Raw genomic sequence first — 20323 nt, forward strand, 5'->3', positions numbered from 1 at the left:
ACCTGCAACCTGTGGCTCTCCAGATGTTTTGGACTATAACATTCATGACCCCTCGCCATTGGCTATACTGGCTAGGGCGGATTGGAGTTGTACTACTAAACATCTGGCGAGCCAAAGGTTGCAGACCCTGTAGGTGAAGAATGAGTGACTTTGAAAGAGAGCCTGCCCAATAGGGGACTAGCATATGGGGGGTACAGGCCAGAATATCCGTGGACGCGTAGAGTTGCGCGCAGCCTGTAGCGCTTGGCTAGCAAGGTGAACACCGGTGGAGCTTAGCGTGCGGCTCCCAGTGGTGGCGTAGCCCAGGCTGCTAGAGAGCAGAGTGAAAGTGCATTAACATAACAATGTTTGGTGTTTCAGACAGGCCATGTGCTCATACATATACTTCCAGGGCTTTTTAGCTAACCACACTTTGCATCTTTGGAATCTTGGTTGTGCTTTTTTTTTAATTGAAATATGGACCTATAAATCCCAGCAAGCAACGCGCAGTTAGATAAAAAGGCAGGACTGGCTCAAAGAAAGTGCCCCTCATGATATGAGACCAGTTGGCAAATGCCCTTGGTAGAATGCTGGTAGCGGTTGGGAGGCCAGGGAGAGGGGTGCCCTTCCTGCTCTGTATTCACTACTAGTGATCTTTGCCCTCACTTTAAAGGGGCACCAACGCTGATTCTATTTGCTGCGCCCTGCAGAATGTATTGTAATGCAAACCATTTCATATATTTTTATTTGGAATAAATGTACACAAATTCATAAAAACACGTTTATTTTACGAGAATTGCAGGTTTCATGGGAAATTGACTGGTTAATTGGGCAATTGCAAAAGTATGTGCAGTCTTCATAGTGGAGAATAATAAAATTGTGTTGCGTTGACGGCTGTCCATCTGCGTGGTGTGGTGCGTGGGGGTGCTGCGCGGGTCCTCGTGAACAGCACGCGCATCACTTAACAGAGGCGGGTGGAGGGTAGATCAGCGTGGGAGCAAATCAGCTGGCAGTTATGCAGTAAAGGCCTCCCATTTTTCTTGGGCTTTGTCGGCAATGGTATCGTAGACGTTCCGGACGAAGCCAGTTCCTGTTTCAATCCAGCTCCTGCAGGACAGAAAAGAAGAACCTTTAGTTTGTGGCTGCGCTCCCCTTCAGAGCTATGTGTCGTTATGCCACTCCTATAACATTCAAACATGGCTTCTCTTCCGGCCCACTATGAGAAAGAAACTGACAGTGCAGTGTCCTGCTGATTCTGACCTCACTGTCTACTTCCGGGTTCTTTCAGGATTGACAGAGTCTATAGTGGCTGGTTACCTGATGAATCGCTGTTGCGCCGGATAAGCGTGGGTTATGAAACTTCGGCAGAGGTGGACTGGCGTATAGGGAACTCTTGAGATTTCCCGGTGGGCCTGTCCCCTAAGCACCTCTTTACTGTGGGTACTCTAGTTTTCTGCCCCTTTTACACTCTCTCTCGCTCCCAATCAGCCCCCCTTCCTTCCCCCAGCTCCCCATCCTCCACATCCCTTTGAAGAAAATAATTTGCTATAAAGCTTCTTGTATGTTTTTCCTCACTCTTAACACATTTTTATACCAGTTTGTGTTATTATGTTCAACTACTTTGTAATTTCTACATGTGGACAGTGTGATTGAAATACACTTTTTGTGCCCATTTCAGTGGTAGAGCCAGGGGGTGGCTTCGAGGGGTGGCCGCCCCCCTTGTCTTCCCCTTGGCTCATAGTGCGCCCACCAGGCTCCCGCTGGCTCCCTATTAGCCGCCCCACTGGCACCAAAAGCTGCCCCCCGCTATTGGCCCATTTATCCAAATATTCTAGGGGTTGGGCTCGCTGGCTACCTTCACTCACACAGTGTAATATGGGGTCACGTTGAAAAACATGTCCAGGGCCACTTTTGGTTCCCAGCCCACCCATGATTCCATTCATTAAGTAGAATGTTCTTTGTGGTCTTAATGGACTTAGTAGAGAATGGTATGGACTTGTAACTACGAGACGCCCTCCAGGATAATCATGGTCTGATTTGCAAAGGCATTTCAAGTTTGTTGCAATTTTGCACAATGACTAATAACTCCCTTTTAGCGCCTGTGGTCCCCTTGGGAGTGTCTGTGCAATAGGCCACTTGGTAAATACACAAGCACTTTGCCGTGTTTTTGAAGTAAGAAAGATAAGAAATGTCAGAAAATGTAGATAAAAAATGAAGCCTTCCAATAAAGCGCTTTGATGGCACTGGAGGGCTTATGTTTCTTCGGCTATTTGGGTGGAGAGGGTGGGGTACATTAGGACGGGCTTCTGTAGATTACTATCCCTCAAATTCTGCTACAATTACAACTTCACAATATTGCAATGCCATTGGGTAACGCAGGGCACTGCATGGACTGCATAGTTCTGATACTGGGCTTTTATTTTTAACACTCAGTAGCCCACAGTTCAGTCCAAATAAATGTACGCAAGCAATGCTGATTGTGTGAGAAGGATGGTACCTGACCTCTTGTACGCAAGCAATGCTGATTGTGTGAGAAGGATGGTACCTGACCTCTTGTTTGCTGATTGTGTGAGAAGGATGGTACCTGACCTCTTGTACGCAAGCAATGCTGATTGTGTGAGAAGGGTGGTACCTGACCTCTTGTACACAAGCAATGCTGATTGTGTGAGAAGGGTGGTACCTGACCTCTTGTACGCAAGCAATGCTGATTGTGTGAGAAGGATGGTACCTGACCTCTTGTACGCAAGCAATGCTGATTGTGTGAGAAGGATGGTACCCTGACCTCTTGTACGCAAGCAATGCTGATTGTGTGAGAAGGAGGGTACCTCACCTCTTGTCGTGTGGTGACTAAACACAAGGTCCACATACGCTTTTTTTTATCTTTCTTTTTGTTCAAATTCAACATATGCTGCTTTAATGTGCACACCCCAAAAAGAGAGTTATAAACATCTATGAAACAAACCTGTGATCCACCCAGCCTCTGCGGGTTGTTTCCCTCCAGGAAATTTCCAGAACAGCCCCCCTTAGACGCGGCTGAAATGTGAAAACGGCCCCTGAACTGAAAATGCAGTTGTCTAGCAAACACAGCAAAATCCTGCATATTTCACTGCTAGTTTTAAAACTCCTTTTCATTAATACTGCTAAACTAATTTCCCAAATGTTTGGATTGTGTATCAGTTGATCAAAAACTGTGTGTTTGAAATCTATGATGGTAAGAGTATTTTTTTTAATACTGCACCTGTCACCACTGACGCAGCGACATTGAAGATAAACTCCTTCCGAATTTAAGGTATGTATAAACGCACCACCTCTGTGGACACCTGCTGCAGGCACGGTTTTCCATCCGCGCACTCTCGATTGCAGCTACGGCTATGACAAAATCGCTCTAGCTGGCCACATAACTTTTGCACTGAAATCCCAGACATGCCTCAACACCTCTGCCATTGGAATACAGCGACAACCTACTACAAATTCGGTCTAGCTGGGTACACATCAAGTCTCCAGCACTGGTGCTCTGTCATGACCAGCCGCAGCACCTGCCCACGTACCTGACCTCTTGGGCTGCTTACAGGAGCCTAGCCGGCCCTCCTAAATCCTAATTTCGGCCAAATTCACACACGCATCTTAAATCTCCTCCTAGAACTTTTCCCATACCTGGATTTAGTCCCCAAGGGCGTTTCTACCACAAAGCGTATTGAGGCCTTACAAATGGGAAAAGGCGCTATATAAATGACGACTACAATACCATAGAGGGCTCCCAATGCCGAGGCTTGTCGGGGGTTGGTGCATTGTGCCCTCCCCAGGGGCATACAGACCATGGTCTGCGAGAGAATAGGAAAGGGCAGCAGAGGCACGGAGAGGGTAAAGCGGGAGGATGTTTACATGCATGTGATAGATTTATATAGGGAAGGAAGGGTAAGGGCAGAGTTTATAATAGTTTAAAATGGTGAAATCTTTGCAGGCCAGAGACGCTCCTGGAAAAAAACACAATGCAGATAGATGTGCGATTTAAAAAGCACCCCTTTTAAGCTATGGAATCCCTCAGCAATTTTCAGCGAAGTTCCCACGTTCACCCCAACCTCCATGCTGCGCCCCACCCGTATGCAACTTTCTGAAATGTTCCAAAAAGATGCATATCCTTGTGCATATTTTTGAAGGATTTGTGTACACTTGTTGAATAGCGCCAAAGTTACTTAAAGGCATCTGGAAAATGGCTTTTCCTGTGAGGGCCTGAGCATTTCTATTGCCGACGCTGTAATATATATCTTTCAAGACCTCTTTTTGGGCAATTATTCTCAGATCCCTTTGTGGATGAAATCTACCGGTTCCCAGCCCCTTGGGACTTTTGGGGACCCCTGCAGGGGCCTTTCTATAGGAGCGTCTATTACATTGCATCTCATACCATGCAGAGAACTATAAACCAGGCACATGGCATTAGCAAGTGCATGAATGGGGGGCTGTGGCCTTGATCTGGGAGCACTGGGGGAGTGGGGAGTTCAGCCATGTGACCCTTTCAAGCAGGGGCAGAAAATACAAAGAGGACCGAGTGGAACAATGTACAGGTTTAAGGTAGTTAGTGGGTTGGGTTGGGGGGGAGAGAGGGGGCGGCAGGCAGGCCCCTGCATAGAAACGGGTAAGGGTAGAGGTGATGCTTGTTGGATACCACCTGATGCGCGACTGACCGTGCTACCCCATCCTACCAGCAGAGGCGTAGGCTAATGGGGCCTGAAATGAATGTAGTTGATCCCACCGCAGTGAGTGGGCATTTACAGATTTTGGGTGGGCCTTGCCCGCTCAGTACCTACCCTGTCAACGCCTCTGCCTACCAGCTTCTGAGAAGAAATAACGTGTCTGGTCATTACTAATTTCCCGCAATGCCTTGTTGGCCTCTGAGTAGGTTGGCCCCAATGCCACTGGGACACTGCTTTTCCAGTTCTAGGACTTCCTTAAAAGAAAAAAAGGCATTCTGGGACTTGTAGTTCTGGTTCAATTCCACTGAATAAGTAGAATGTAAGCAGCTGGCACCAGTGATTTGTAAAAGAAAAGGCGTGGGCTGGATCAGTGACATGGAAGGGTGCTCAGACAGCCTCTGCGGTGTTCACGCAGGAAGCGTGTGTAGGGTACTTACTTGGCGTGTTGCCCCACTGCAGAGTCCTGGACTTGTGTGATGGTCTCCGAGGCCTTGTTGTAAATGTCGGCGGACACCCCCTGCAGCGTGTCTAAGGTCTTCTTAAAGTAGGACTCCTCCTCAGCTGAGCTGAGCTCTACAATGAAAACAGAGGCGAGACTGCGTGAGTTGAGGCACACGGCTACAGGCGGACCCCTGCCCTTCCCCCGCCACGCGAGACTCTCGGCTGCCATTGAATGCACGTGAGTTAGCCGGGGCTCCATGAATACCACTTCCCACCTTTGGCGCACTGCACCTCCACTCTGAATTGCAGCCCCCCGTGCTTTTCTGGTGCTGTGCATGTGACCGGAAGTATCCCCCGCAGCATACCTGCTCATTTAGTAGTGGGGCCAACACACCGCTCTGCCAATGCACCTCAATCCAGACCTGCAGCACCCACCTGCGCCTGTTAATGTATTATTTAAGCTCACACATCTCTGCGAATGCACCCTAGCCAGAATCTGGACTCCTTACCCAAGGCCAGTCCGGGAACCCATGCGCAGCTGTCAATGCGCCTAAGTCCTGACCTGCAGCTCCAGTTCTTGATGTATTTAGCATTTAGGCCCGTGCACCTGTCTACAAATGCACTCTGGTCCTAAACTTCACACGTTTTAAAATTCCAGTACTGGGACTTACGCTGGCTCAGCTCTGTTAGTGCACCTCAAATGTAGCCTGTTGGTGAGTGTACCAGGAGACAGGCCTGTCCTCTTCACACTGGTCATTTAACCACAATGTATGATGTTTCTAACGTATGCACCATTGCTTCTCTACACATTGTTACACTCGATAGATCATAATGGAGCAGAGGATAGGTGCTATTGGGGGCACAGGAAGGCGAGTGAACCTGCACTGCACGCGTGTGGCGGTGCAAAGTCTGGCCTGTACAAACCTGTAACCAAGTAGCGTCCTTCCATATGCAGACGACGGGGACGTAGCAAATGCTGTCTATCGCGATAATCCGCAGAGCTTGCACGCGTGTTACACTAAAATGCCCAGCACTGCTGACCATTCCAGAGGCTCTCCACATCCACTGTTGCACCTGCCTAGCTCTCCTGCTGTAGTCACCTGACCACACTGCCTAGCTCTCCTGCTGTAGTCACCTGACCACACTGCCTAGCTCTCCTGCTGTAGACACCTGACCACACTGCCTAGCTCTCCTGCTGTAGACACCTGACTACATCCACTGGTGCACCTGCCTAGCTCCCCTGCTGTAGACACCTGACCACATCCACTGGTGCACCTGCCTAGCTCCCCTGCTGCATACACCTGACCACACCCACTGGTGCAGCTGCCTAGCTCTCCTGCTGCAGACACCGGACCACATCCACTGGTGCACCTGCTTCACTCTCCTGCTGCAGACACCGGACCACATCCACTGGTGCACCTGCCTAGCTCTCCTGCTGCAGACACCTGACCACATCCACTGTTGCACCTGCCTAGCTCTCCTGCTGTAGACACCTGACCACACTGCCTAGCTCTCGAGCTGTAGACACCTGACCACACTGCCTAGCTCTCCTGCTGTAGACACCTGACCACATCCACTGGTGCACCTGCCTAGCTCCCCTGCTGTAGACACCTGACCACATCCACTGGTGCACCTGCCTAGCTCCCCTGCTGCAGACACCTGACCACACCCACTGGTGCAGCTGCCTAGCTCTCCTGCTGCAGACACCGGACCACATCCACTGGTGCACCTGCCTCGCTCTCCTGCTGCAGACACCGGACCACATCCACTGGTGCACCTGCCTAGCTCTCCTGCTGCATACACCTGACCACACCCACTGGTGCAGCTGCCTAGCTCTCCTGCTGCAGACACCGGACCACATCCACTGGTGCACCTGCTTCACTCTCCTGCTGCAGACACCGGACCACATCCACTGGTGCACCTGCCTAGCTCTCCTGCTGCAGACACCTGACCACATCCACTGTTGCACCTGCCTAGCTCTCCTGCTGTAGACACCTGACCACACTGCCTATCTCTCGAGCTGTAGACACCTGACCACACTGCCTAGCTCTCCTGCTGTAGACACCTGACCACATCCACTGGTGCACCTGCCTAGCTCCCCTGCTGTAGACACCTGACCACATCCACTGGTGCACCTGCCTAGCTCCCCTGCTGCAGACACCTGACCACACCCACTGGTGCAGCTGCCTAGCTCTCCTGCTGCAGACACCGGACCACATCCACTGGTGCACCTGCCTCGCTCTCCTGCTGCAGACACCGGACCACATCCACTGGTGCACCTGCCTCGCTCTCCTGCTGCAGACACCGGACCACATCCACTGGTGCACCTGCCTAGCTCTCCTGCTGCATACACCTGACCACACCCACTGGTGCAGCTGCCTAGCTCTCCTGCTGCAGACACCGGACCACATCCACTGGTGCACCTGCTTCACTCTCCTGCTGCAGACACCGGACCACATCCACTGGTGCACCTGCCTAGCTCTCCTGCTGCAGACACCTGACCACATCCACTGTTGCACCTGCCTAGCTCTCCTGCTGTAGACACCTGACCACACTGCCTAGCTCTCGAGCTGTAGACACCTGACCACACTGCCTAGCTCTCCTGCTGTAGACACCTGACCACATCCACTGGTGCACCTGCCTAGCTCCCCTGCTGTAGACACCTGACCACATCCACTGGTGCACCTGCCTAGCTCCCCTGCTGCAGACACCTGACCACACCCACTGGTGCAGCTGCCTAGCTCTCCTGCTGCAGACACCGGACCACATCCACTGGTGCACCTGCCTCGCTCTCCTGCTGCAGACACCGGACCACATCCACTGGTGCACCTGCCTAGCTCTCCTGCTGCATACACCTGACCACACCCACTGGTGCAGCTGCCTAGCTCTCCTGCTGCAGACACCGGACCACATCCACTGGTGCACCTGCTTCACTCTCCTGCTGCAGACACCGGACCACATCCACTGGTGCACCTGCCTAGCTCTCCTGCTGCAGACACCTGACCACATCCACTGTTGCACCTGCCTAGCTCTCCTGCTGTAGACACCTGACCACACTGCCTATCTCTCGAGCTGTAGACACCTGACCACACTGCCTAGCTCTCCTGCTGTAGACACCTGACCACATCCACTGGTGCACCTGCCTAGCTCCCCTGCTGTAGACACCTGACCACATCCACTGGTGCACCTGCCTAGCTCCCCTGCTGCAGACACCTGACCACACCCACTGGTGCAGCTGCCTAGCTCTCCTGCTGCAGACACCGGACCACATCCACTGGTGCACCTGCCTCGCTCTCCTGCTGCAGACACCGGACCACATCCACTGGTGCACCTGCCTAGCTCTCCTGCTGCAGACACCTGACCACATCCACTGGTGCACCTGTCTCGCTCCCCTGGTGCTAACAACTGAACACATCTACTGGTGGATATACCAGTTCAGGTCTCCTAGTGTGCACACTTGACTACCACCCGTTGTGTGCAACTGCCCATGTCTCCTGGTGTAGACGCCTGACCACCTCACTAGTGCACATCTGCCCATGTCTCCTGGTGCAGACGCCTGACCACCTCAGCAGTGCACATCTGCCCATGTCTCCTGGTGTACGTGCCTGACCACCTCACTAGTACACATCTGCCCATGTCTCCTGGTGTATACACCTGACCACCTCACTAGTGCACATCTGCCCATGTCTCCTGATGTATACACCTGAACACCTCACTAGTGCACATCTGTCCATGTCTCCTGGTGTACACACCTGACCACCTCACTAGTGCACATCTGCCCATGTCTCCTGGTGTATACACCTGACCACCTCACTAGTGCACATCTGCCCATGTCTCCTGATGTACACACCTTAACACCTCACTAGTGCACATCTGTCCATGTCTCCTGGTGTACACACCTGACCACCTCACTAGTGCACATCTGTCCATGTCTCCTGGTGTACACACCTGACCACCTCACTAATGCACATCTGTCCATGTCTCCTGCGCACATCTACTGGTGAATTCACCTGTACAAGTACTGCTGAACACACCCGCCCATGTTTTCTGGTTTGCACGCGTGTTTCTCACCCTTTTTGTAAACATCTCCTGTCTACTAATGCACACACTTGCCCGCATCTCATGGTGCACACACGTGACTACCTCACTAGTGCATTTCTGTCCATGTATCCTGGTGCAGACGCCTGACCACCTCAGTAGTGCACATCATCCCATGTCTCCAGGTGTACACGCCTGACCACCTCACTAGTGCACATCTGTCCATGTCTCCTGGTACTTTCTACTGCGCACACCCGTCCATGTTTTCTGGTGTGCACACGTTTCCCACCCTTTGCGTATACAGCACCTGTCTACTAATGGACACACTTGCCCGCATCTACTGGTGCACACACGAGACCACCTCACTAGTGCATCTCTGTCCATGTCTCCTGGTGTACACGCCTGACCACCTAACTAGTGCATCTCTGTCCATGTATCCTGGTGCAGACGCCTGACCACCTCACTAGTGCACATCTGCCCATGTCTCCTGGTGTACACGCCTGACCACCTCACTAGTGCACATCTGTCCATGTCTCCTGGTGCTGTCTACTGCGCACACCCGTCCATGTTTTCTGTTGTACACAAGTTTCCCACCCTTTGTGTATACAGCTACTGTCTACTAATGCACACACTTGCCCACATCTCCTGGTGCACACACAAGACCACCTCACTAGTGCATCTCTGTCCATGTATCCATGTACAGACGCCTGACCACCTCACTAGTTCAAATCTGCCCATGTCTCCTGGTGTACAGGCCTGACCACCTCACTAGTGCATCTCTGCCCATGTATCCTGGTACAGACGCCTGACCACCTCACTAGTGCATCTCTGTCCATGTATCCTGGTGCAGACGCCTGACCACCTCACTAGTGCACATCTGCCCATGTCTCCAGGTGTACATGCCTGACCACCTCACTAGTGCACATCTGCCCACGTCTCCAGGTGTACACGCCTGACCACCTCACTAGTGCACATCTGCCCATGTCTCCTGGTGTACAGGCCTGACCACCTCACTAGTGCATCTCTGCCCATGTATCCTGGTACAGACGCCTGACCACCTCACTAGTGCATCTCTGTCCATGTATCCTGGTGCAGACGCCTGACCACCTCACTAGTGCACATCTGCCCATGTCTCCAGGTGTACACGCCTGACCACCTCACTAGTGCACATCTGCCCATGTCTCCAGGTGTACATGCCTGACCACCTCACTAGTGCACATCTGCCCATGTCTCCAGGTGTACACGCCTGACCACCTCACTAGTGTACATCTTCCCATGTTTCCTGGTGTTGTCTACTGTGCACACCCGTCCATGATTTCTGGTTTGCACACATGTTTACCACCCTTTGTGTATACAGCTTCTGTCTACTAATGCACACACTTTCCCGCATCTCCTGGTGCACACACGTGACCACCTCACTAGTGCATCTCTGCCCATGTATCCTGGTGCAGACGCCTGACCACCTCACTAGTGCACATCTGCCCATGTCTCCAGGTGTACACGCCTGACCACCTCACTAGTGCACATCTGCCCATGTCTCCTGGTGCACACGCCTGACAACCTCACTAGTGCATCTCTGGCCATGTCTCCTGGTGTACATGCCTGACCACCTCACTAGTGCATCTCTGGCCATGTCTCCTGGTGTACATGCCTGACCACCTCACTAGTGCATCTCTGGCCATGTCTCCTGGTGCTATAACCTGCACATTTCAACTGGTGAATAAACTTGTGTGCAAGTACTGGCGAACACACTTGCCCCTACCCGTTGAGAGGCTGACCAGCCCCCGCAGGGGGCACTTGAGTAACAGCCTACACAGCGGGCTCCCCTCTGGCTGCCTCTTCTGGGGGTGGTCAACCTCTACTCTTCCTCCCCTGTGAGGCGGGAGAGTCATCCGCCAAGGCTTGACTTCCGATGGGAGGAACTTGGGGGATGATTTTCAGGCGGGTGCTGCTGTGGGTCAGCCTCTTTTTCAGCAGCCGCCCCCCCACCCGCCTTCTGATCCCCACCCTCACCCTAGGTTAGGAGCATAGTGTTAATTGAGAAGGTAAAAAGAAGTCATTGGCAAGGTACAATGATGCGATCTAGATTAGGAGGTAGTTCAGTTTTGGTGCGGCGTTCGCATCACCAATAGGAGTGCGGTTTTGACAGTGTTAATAATGGAGACATTGGCTCATGTTATTGCATTGTGTTGTGGTATGTTTCTAATTATCATTTTCTGTCGCATGCGGAGTGTCGCGCGGTCCTAGCCAGTGAGGGTTTTTTGACACTGCGCTTCGGCTGTGAGCAGTTCAGGAATGGCCGGGCTCGTGCCAAATCCAAACGATGCGCACTGGCTCCCCTCCAGGGCACTCAGGCTACAGCACCTCTTGTCAGTGTTTGTTTGTTTGTTTATTTGTTTATTCACTTTTTGTGTGCGCCAGACCCAGGGGTAGCAGGGCGCAATGGCAAGAAAATGCAAGGGTTGCAGGTTACATCAAAGCATAGCATACAATATAAAATACAGTGATTACAGAATATACAAATTTGCGAAGGTCAATCCAGTTACAGGTTACATCCTGGCAGAATGTACAGTAGAAAAACCGTGGGGTCATGGGACACAGATAATTACAAAACATACATAGGACACAGATAATTACAAATATACAAGGTTCAAATGCGGGCAGACAAGGTTGAGGGTGACATAGGTCATGCAAGATCAGCTGAGGTCAGTAGAAATGAGGAATTGGATGATATTTTTTCTAAAGCGAGGGTAGGATAGGTCCACTCTCAAGTCTTGTGGTAGTGAGTTCCAGGTCTTTGCAGCCTTTACCTGAAAGCTATTACCTCCGATCGTCTTAAGTCTAAAGTTCGGTATTGTCAGGCAATTGGAATTGACAGCTCTAGTCGGTCTGAAGGATGTTCTCCTATGGAATTTGTCAATCAGGTATTTAGGGGCGGAGTTATTAAGGGCTTTATGGGTCAGGGATAACATCTTAAGTGTTATTTTGTTTTCAGTGGTCAGCCAGTTGTGATGGCGTCTGGCGGCAGAGATGTGGGATCTTTTGTTTATGCCTAGTGCTGCTCTCAGGGCATTACTTTGTAATATTTGTATTCTTTGCGTTATGGTTTTATTTGCTCCGGAGTAAAGAGCGTTGCAGTAGTCAATCCTAGAGAGTATTAAGGCTCTAGCCAAGATTAAGCAGCTCTTATTAGAGAGGAAAGGTTTACCGGCTCTTATCAATTTACACGTGTAAGCCGTGGAGGAGGCAAGGGATTTTAGCTGTTTGTCAAAAGATAGGGTGGAATCAAGATAGAATCCCAGGGTTTTTAGGTCCTTGGATATTTGGATGATATTCCCATCTATGTTACATGAGGAGAATTCCTGACCTAGTTTTTTGATGTTGGTTTGAGTGCCCAAGATAATCAACTCTGTCTTATCATCGTTCAGACAGAGGCCATGAGTGGCCATCCAGGCCTGGATGATAAGATATACCTTGTTCACCGATTCCGTGTCTTTCGCATGATCCCCAGAAAGTGGGAGGAGGATCTGTGTATCATCTGCATAATTAGTGTAGGTGCTACCGAGATGGTCCAGATCATCAAACAAGGGCTTGGTGAAGATGTTATAAAGAGTTGGGGAGACGTAGGAGCCCTGGGGGACGCCGCATGAGATAGGAGTGGGATCTGCCGCTGCCGAGGAGGAGAAGACTCTCATCGTTCTTTCACTCAGAAATGACTCAATCCATCTGATGGCTTCCGCAGAGAAATGGGCAGCGGAATCCAAGTGACTGCAGAGGGCTTTATGATCCACCAAATCAAAGGCAGCAGAGAGGTCAAGGAGTAGCAGAAGTACTGTTCTCCCTTTGTCTCGTAGCTCGTCAATTTGGGATTTTAAGTCAATAAGGGCAGTTTCAGTCCGATGTAAGGGACAGAAGCCCGAATGTCTCTCTCCTAGGAGGTTGTGTAGTTCTAGATGCTTTTGAATTTGGTTATAGGCGGCTTTGTCCAGAATCTTGAGAAGAAACGGTACCGTAGTAATGGGGCGGTAATTAGTAGGGATGAGAGGGTCTAATGTCTGCTTTTTAAGTAGGGGGAGTACCCAGGATTGTTTAAGGTTAGCCGGGATGATGGCTGAGGCAAAGGAGGCGTTAATCAATTCGGTAATAAATGGCGATAATTCTCTGGCAGCGTCTTTTATTAACTGTGCTGGGCAGAGGTCGCCTTTACAGTTAGATGGTTTAAGCGACAGGATAATTTTTCTACTTCCAAGGTGGTCAATTTAGAGAAGTGGAAGGAATCACTGTGCGCCGAAAGATTATTGGTGTTGGGCATTTTAGGCAAATCCTGAATTTTAAGTACTTATTTTTTTTGCTGGATTTTATTTTGGAGAGTAATAATTTTATTTGTTAGGGCTTGCTGGATGTCTGTGCACCAAGGTTTGTCCATGGTACAGATGTCCGGTGTGGCGATCGGAGACTCAAGTTCCTTTAGAATAGAAAAGAGCTCTTTCATGCTGGAATTAGAGTTGGCTATGTGGTCATCATATGAATTACATTTTGCCTGGCAAACTTCTTTTTTGTAAAGTGAGGAGAGAGAGGTTAGTTTGCCTTTATTGTCGACTGAAGGGCAGAGCCTCCAGGTGGTTTTACTTTTTCTTTTCAGGATGCGCAAGTCTCTTAATTGTGGAGTAAACCATTTGTTTAGGTGGGCTTTTGGTTTGCTTGATCTGAGTTTGAGAGGTGCCAGTTTATCTAGGGTGACGAGCATGATATGATTGAATTCTTGTACTAGGGTGCTGGGGCTTAGATTAGCTGGTAATGCATTGAGGGTCGGTAGTATAGCTGGGATCACTTTCTCTACCGTAATACATTTTTTATTTCTGGTTAAGCAAGGCGGTGCTATTGGAAGGACTGTGGGGTTAGGTCTGGACGTGGCTAGGTTAAAGGACACTAGAGAATGGTCTGTCCAAGGTAGGGATCTTATGGGTAGGATAGTGGCTGAGCAGTTGCAGTCGGCTATCCAATCTAGCGTTCTTCCTTTCAGGTGCGTAGGCTTGTCAACTCTTTGAGATAGGCCTAGTGCGTGAATAGGGTTACCTACCAATGTAGCATTAGTATCCGTGGTGTCATGGAAACCTAAGTTAATGTCCCCAAGGAGGATTATTTGCAAGCACGGTTTGAGGTTATTAGTGAGAAGGTTGTGGAGATCCTCGTCAAAGGTGCCTAGGGGGCCTGGTGGTCTGTATAAGAGGTGGATGGTGAGAGTTTGATTATTATTTATCTGGAGTTTAGCAGATAAAGTCTCACAGGATTGGATAGATTGGGTGGGTACTAGTCTGAGTGAGAAGCTTATTTTGGAGATTATGGCGATGCCGCCGCCTCTTGCACCTTTTCGGTCATTTCTGATTATCGTGTAGCCATCCGGGATGGCTAGCATGAGCGAGGGTCCTGCTGCATTGTGTAGCCACGTCTCTGTAATAGCGAGAAAGTCAAGGTTGCCTTCTGATATTAGGTCGGCAATGTCTAGGGCATGGGCGACAAGCGATCTCACGTTCAAGAGTGCTCCAACGATAGTTGGGGTCTTGGAGACCTCTGTGGCTTGGGGGGATGGAGTAGTAAGTATGTTAGATGTAGTGGGCTTGTTGTTCTGAGTAGGGCAACTATTGGAGTTGGGTGAAGGAGGTAGTCAAAAATAGCGAGGATTGGAGATCTGCTGGAAGTTAGTTAGTGGTCCTGGAAATGTTTACTGACTGGCAGTGCATCCAGAAGTGTATGTCTGCTTATGCCTCTGTTAGACAGGGAATGACAAGGGTTACCCTATGCATGCCATTCTTTAGTATGTGGCTGGGACCGTCCCATTTTTATGTTGCTCCAAAATAAAACTGTGACCTTGTTTTCCAAATACTTTACAAATTTGTGGTTATTGCGTGATTTAATTATGACATACTATGGCCACAATAGGTGGGGGGTGGGTGGGGGGCGCGGCCAATGGGGGGATGGCCCGGCTATGTAAACAACCCATGTCTACTGGTGAACACACTTGCTTGGGTGTCATAGAGCACGCGCCTGCTCGCTGCCTCTTAAGGACACCTGCGCACGCCTCGTGGTGCAGACACCTGCGCACGTGTCTGGACATTGGAACCAAGTCAGCACTCACCTGCAAAGACGGCCAAGAAGAGGGCGAGCGCCGCAGTCGTGAAGATCAGGCCTCTCATGGTGGAACTCTTGTGTGGCTTGTCCTAGGACAAACAGATAAAAGGGGTGGGCGTTAACAGGGTTCTCCGTGCTCTTCCCTAACTGCAGGAACCTCAAAGCGGGGACAGTAGCAACAAATGACAGCAAGGATCATGTGTTTTCATATAGCGCTTCACCGTCATTCTACGGGCCTTTGGCCACTGGGTGCTACGCCCTGGAACTTATTCATATTGAACAAGGTATTGGCCAAGCCACCAATGCTTCAACTGTACAAGTCAGAGCCCTTTTACAAAATGGTGTCATAGAAGCAGTGCTGTGGTTTGTATTTTTTTTAAGAATGTGCAGACTGTCAGTGCAAATATAATGATAACAATATCAAAGGTCGCCACGCCCAGTCAGCATCTCCCTGCATGCCCACAGTTTAAAGCCCAGAGGAGGGCCCGCATTAGGCATTCTGAGTGCAAGGGTCAGTTTGGGGTTTTTTCAGGACACTGACTTTGAATCTAACTTGAGAGCTTTGGCCTGGGCCCCGACTTTGAAATCTCATTTTATGCCATCGCTCGGACCATCATTGGACTGTGCATATGCAGAGCTAACTTAATAACAGGGGCAGGATAACTAAGGGCATAATAAGGGGTCACACACATACAGAGTGCATAATAACAGGAGCAGGGTAACTAAGGGCATAATAAGGGGTCACACACATACAGAGTCCATAATAACAGGGGCAGGATAACTAAGGGCATAATAAGGGGTCACACACATACAGAGTCCATAATAACAGGGGCAGGATAACTAAGGGCATAATAAGGGGTCACACACATGCAGAGTCCATAATAACAGGGGCACAGTAACTAAGGGCATAATAAGGGGTCACACACACACAGAGTCCATAATAACAGGGGCACAGTAACTAAGGGAACAATAAGGGCTCACACACATACAGAGTCCATAATAACGAATAACGAGCACACTAACGAAGGGCACAATAAGGGCTCACACACATACAGAGTCCATAATAATGGGCACAGTAACTAAGCGCACAATAAGGGGTCACACACATACAGAGTCCATAATAACAGGAGCACAGTAACTAAGCGCATAATAAGGGGTCACACACATACAGAGTCCATAATAACAGGAGCAGGGTAACTAAGGGCATAATAAGGGGTCACACACATACAGAGTGCATAATAACAGGAGCAGGGTAACTAAGGGCATAATAAGGGGTCACACACATACAGAGTCCATAATAACAGGGGCAGGATAACTAAGGGCATAATAAGGGGTCACACACATACAGAGTCCATAATAACAGGGGCAGGGTAACTAAGGGCATAATAAGGGGTCACACACATACAGAGTGCATAAAAACAGGAGCACGGTAACTAAGGGCACAATAAGGGCTCACACACATACAGAGTCCATAATAACGAATAACGAGCACACTAACGAAGGGCACAATAAGGGGTCACACACACACAGAGTCCATAATAATGGGCACAGTAACTAAGGGAACAATAAGGGGTCACACACATACAGAGTCCATAATAACAGGGGCACGGTAACTAAGGGCACAATAAGGGGTCACACACATACAGAGTCCATAATAACGAATAACGAGCACACTAACGAAGGGCACAATAAGGGGTCACACACACACAGAGTCCATAATAATGGGCACAGTAACTAAGGGAACAATAAGGGGTCACACACATACAGAGTCCATAATAACAGGGGCACGGTAACTAAGGGCACAATAAGGGGTCACACACATACAGAGTCCATAATAACAGGGGCACGGTAACTAAGGGCACAATAAGGGCTCACACACATACAGAGTCCATAATACCGAATAACGAGCACACTAACGAAGGGCACAATAAGGGGTCACACACATACAGAGTCCATAATAATGGGCACAGTAACTAAGGGAACAATAAGGGGCCACACACATACAGAGTCCATAATAACAGGGGTACGGTAACTAAGGGCACAATAAGGGGTCACACACATACAGAGTCCATAATAACAGGGGCACAGTAACTAAGGGCACAATAAGGGACCACACACATACAGAGTCCATAATAACGGGCACAGTAACTAAGGGCAGAATAAAGGACCACACACATATAGAGTCCATAATAACGGGCACAGTAACTAAGGGCACAATGAGGGTTCAGACACATAGAGAGTCCATAATGAGAGGGGCACTGTAACTAAGCGCACAATAAGGAGCCACACACATACAGAGTGCATAATAACAGGGGCATAGTAACTAAGGGCACAATAAGGGGTCACACACACATACAGAGTCCATAATAACAGGGGCACATTAACTAAGGGCTCAATAAAGGGGCATACCCACACAGAGTCCATAATAACAGGAGCACAGTAACTAAGGGCACAATAAGGGGCCACACACATACAGAGTCCATAATTACGGGGGCACAGTCACCAAGGGCACAATAAAGAACCACACTCATACAGAGTCCATAATAACAGGAGCACAGTAACTAAGGGCACAATAAGGGGTCACACACATACATAATCCATGATAACAAGAGGCGCAGTAAGGTCTCAATAAGGTGCCCACACACATACAGAGTCCATTATAACAGGGGCACAGTAACTAAGGGCACAATAAGGGGTCACACACATACATAATCCATGATAACAAGAGGCGCAGTAAGGTCTCAATAAGGTGCCCACACACATACAGAGTCCATTATAACAGGGGCACAGTAACTAAGAGCACACTAATGCGACACAAACATACATAGTGCATAATAACAGGAGCACAGTAACTAAGGGCACAATAAGGGGTCACACACATACATAATCCATGATAACAGAGGCGCAGTAAGGTCACAATAAGGTGCCCACACACATACAGAGTCCATTATAACAGGGGCACAGTAACTAAGAGCACACTAATGAGAAACAAACATACATAGTGCATAATAACAGGAGCACAGTAACTAAGGGCACAGTAAGGGGACACAAACATATATTGTGCATAACAGCAGGGGCACAGTATCTAAGGGCACAATAAGGGTTCACACGCATACAGAGTCCATAATAACAGGAGACAAGTAAGTGCACATATGCATACCCTCATTAAAAACAAGGGGACTGTTGGTGCACACAAACACAGCCTCCTTAAGAACAGGGGTAGCGTGAGGGCTCACTCAGATGTATAACCTCTTTAATAACAAGGGTACACTGAAGGTGCATTTACATAGCCCCTGTAATATCAAGGGGGTAATAAAGGGACTCACACAGTCCCCTTAATAACATGTGCACACTAAGAGCAGATATGCATACCCTCTTAATAAACAGTGCACAACGAGGGCCCTCAAACACAGCCGCCTTAATAACAGGGGCAGAATAAGGGTGCATTTAGGTAGACTTGTTAATAACAGTGGCAGAGTAAGGGCACACATACACATCTCACAACTTCATGATAAGGGCATAGCAAGGGCTAACAAACCCAGCCTCCCTAATGACAGGGACACAGCAAGGGCACATGTATACATCCCCTGCCCTCCTTGATAACTAGGGGCACCACATGGGGCACACAAACACATCCTCCTTAATAAGAGGGGCGCCATACGGGAACGATGAACTGCGGAGAATACGTTCACACAAACACAGCCTCCTAAATAAGCAGGGCGGGGTGAGAGAACATATGCCTAACTACCCCAGAAAGGGCACATATGCATAGCATTCTAAATGACAGGGACACAGTGGGGTCACGTATGAATAGCCTCCGATATAATACGGGCGGGCACCATGGAGGAGGTACATATACACCTCTGGTGCAGTCTCATAGTTGGAATCCCGAATTTGCGCCCAGAAGGAGGGTTAGAAGCGCTATGGATCCCGGCCGCGTACCTGGTAGTCCTGAGCGCACCCTGTCGGAGCGGTGTGATCCTGGGCTGAGCTGGATCCCAGAGAGGGCCGTTTTATACTCTCAGCGGAGCCGGGTTGTCTGGCCAAAGGTCTCCCCGAGGCCGGGGCCGGAGCCTCTTTATGACTCGCGATTTGCTGACTCTTCTGCTCACCCGGAAGGGTCCGATGTGGCCACACAGCTGGGTGTCAGGGTGCGGGGAGGAGGGGGGACTGAGCTGCAGAGGGAGGTATTGATCATATGGGGGTCAGCGGGGCTGGGCGATATAGCGCCCTATAGCAGGGGCGCTCAGTGTTAAGCTGCCATCCAGGAAACGTTACACCAAACAAATCGGATCGTCTTGCATTAGTGTGCACAGGGTTGGGAATGTGTGTATGGGGTAAAGTGCTGGGACTCAGCTCCATGCAAAATCACTGGTGATGGGACTGGGATCCTTGCAGGAACTGGAGTGCTGAGATCCTTGCAAGATCAGGAGATCTGGGGCCGAGTGCCCTGAAGCATAAGGCGTCCCGAAGCCGAGTTCCCTGCAGGATCAAGGGTGCTGGGGCTGAACTCCCAAGCGGTCCTGTGGATGAGCTCCCTGCACGATTAGGAGTGCTGGGGCTGGGCTCCCTGCAGGATCAAGGGTGCTGGGGCTACGCTCGCAGAATAATAAGGGGTCATGTGGATGAGCTCCCTGCAGGATCAAGGGTGCTGGGGCTGAGCTCCCTGATTAATAAGGGGTCATGTGTATGAGCTCCCTGCAGGATCAGGAGTGCTGGTGCTGGGCTCCCTGCAGGTTCAGGAGTGTTGGGGCTGAGCTCCCTGAATGATAATGCGTCCTAAGGCTGAGTTCCCTGCAGGATCAAGGGTGCTGGGACTGAGCTCCCTGAATAGTAAGGGGTCCTTAGGATGAGCTCCCTGTAGGATCAGGTGTGCTGGGGCTGGACTCCCTGCAGGATCTGGAGTGTTGGGGCTGAGCTCCTTGCAGGATCTGGAGTGCTAAAATCCTTGCAAGGCCCGTATAGTTGGGGCTGAGCCCCCTGAATGATTAGGCGTCCAGGGGCTGAGTTCCCTGCAGTACATGTTGTCCTGAGGCTGAGCTCCT

The 20323-nt window shown here is 50.0% G+C and overlaps 1 protein-coding gene across 1 annotated transcript; it reads right to left on the reverse strand.

Annotated features, from left to right (window-relative positions):
- Positions 1-746: 746 nt before the first annotated feature.
- APOC3 (apolipoprotein C3) lies at positions 747-19302 on the reverse strand. The gene is made up of 4 exons (XM_069617311.1): positions 19221-19302; positions 15286-15367; positions 5108-5243; positions 747-1086 (listed from the first exon to the last, which is right to left on the reverse strand). The coding sequence occupies exons 2-4, from the start codon at positions 15341-15343 to the stop codon at positions 993-995; spliced, it is 288 nt and encodes a 95-aa protein (XP_069473412.1). The 5' UTR covers positions 15344-15367; positions 19221-19302; the 3' UTR covers positions 747-992.
- Between the last annotated feature and the right edge of the window lie 1021 nt (positions 19303-20323).

This window comes from Ambystoma mexicanum, chromosome 9 (genome assembly GCF_040938575.1).
Source record: "Ambystoma mexicanum isolate Mex_15411 chromosome 9, UKY_AmexF1_1, whole genome shotgun sequence".
NCBI lineage: Eukaryota > Metazoa > Chordata > Amphibia > Caudata > Ambystomatidae > Ambystoma > Ambystoma mexicanum.

Excerpts from the sequence above, each read along its gene's own strand:
- APOC3 (XM_069617311.1), bottom strand. The coding sequence starts at position 15,343 with ATGAGAGGCCTGATCTTCACGACTGCGGCGCTCGCCCTCTTCTTGGCC. Across the intron at positions 5,244-15,285 it reads CTTCTTGGCCGTCTTTGCAG|AGCTCAGCTCAGCTGAGGAG; the intron begins GTGAGTGCTGAC and ends TTTTCATTGTAG. Across the intron at positions 1,087-5,107 it reads GCAGTGGGGCAACACGCCAA|GAGCTGGATTGAAACAGGAA; the intron begins GTAAGTACCCTA and ends TCTGTCCTGCAG.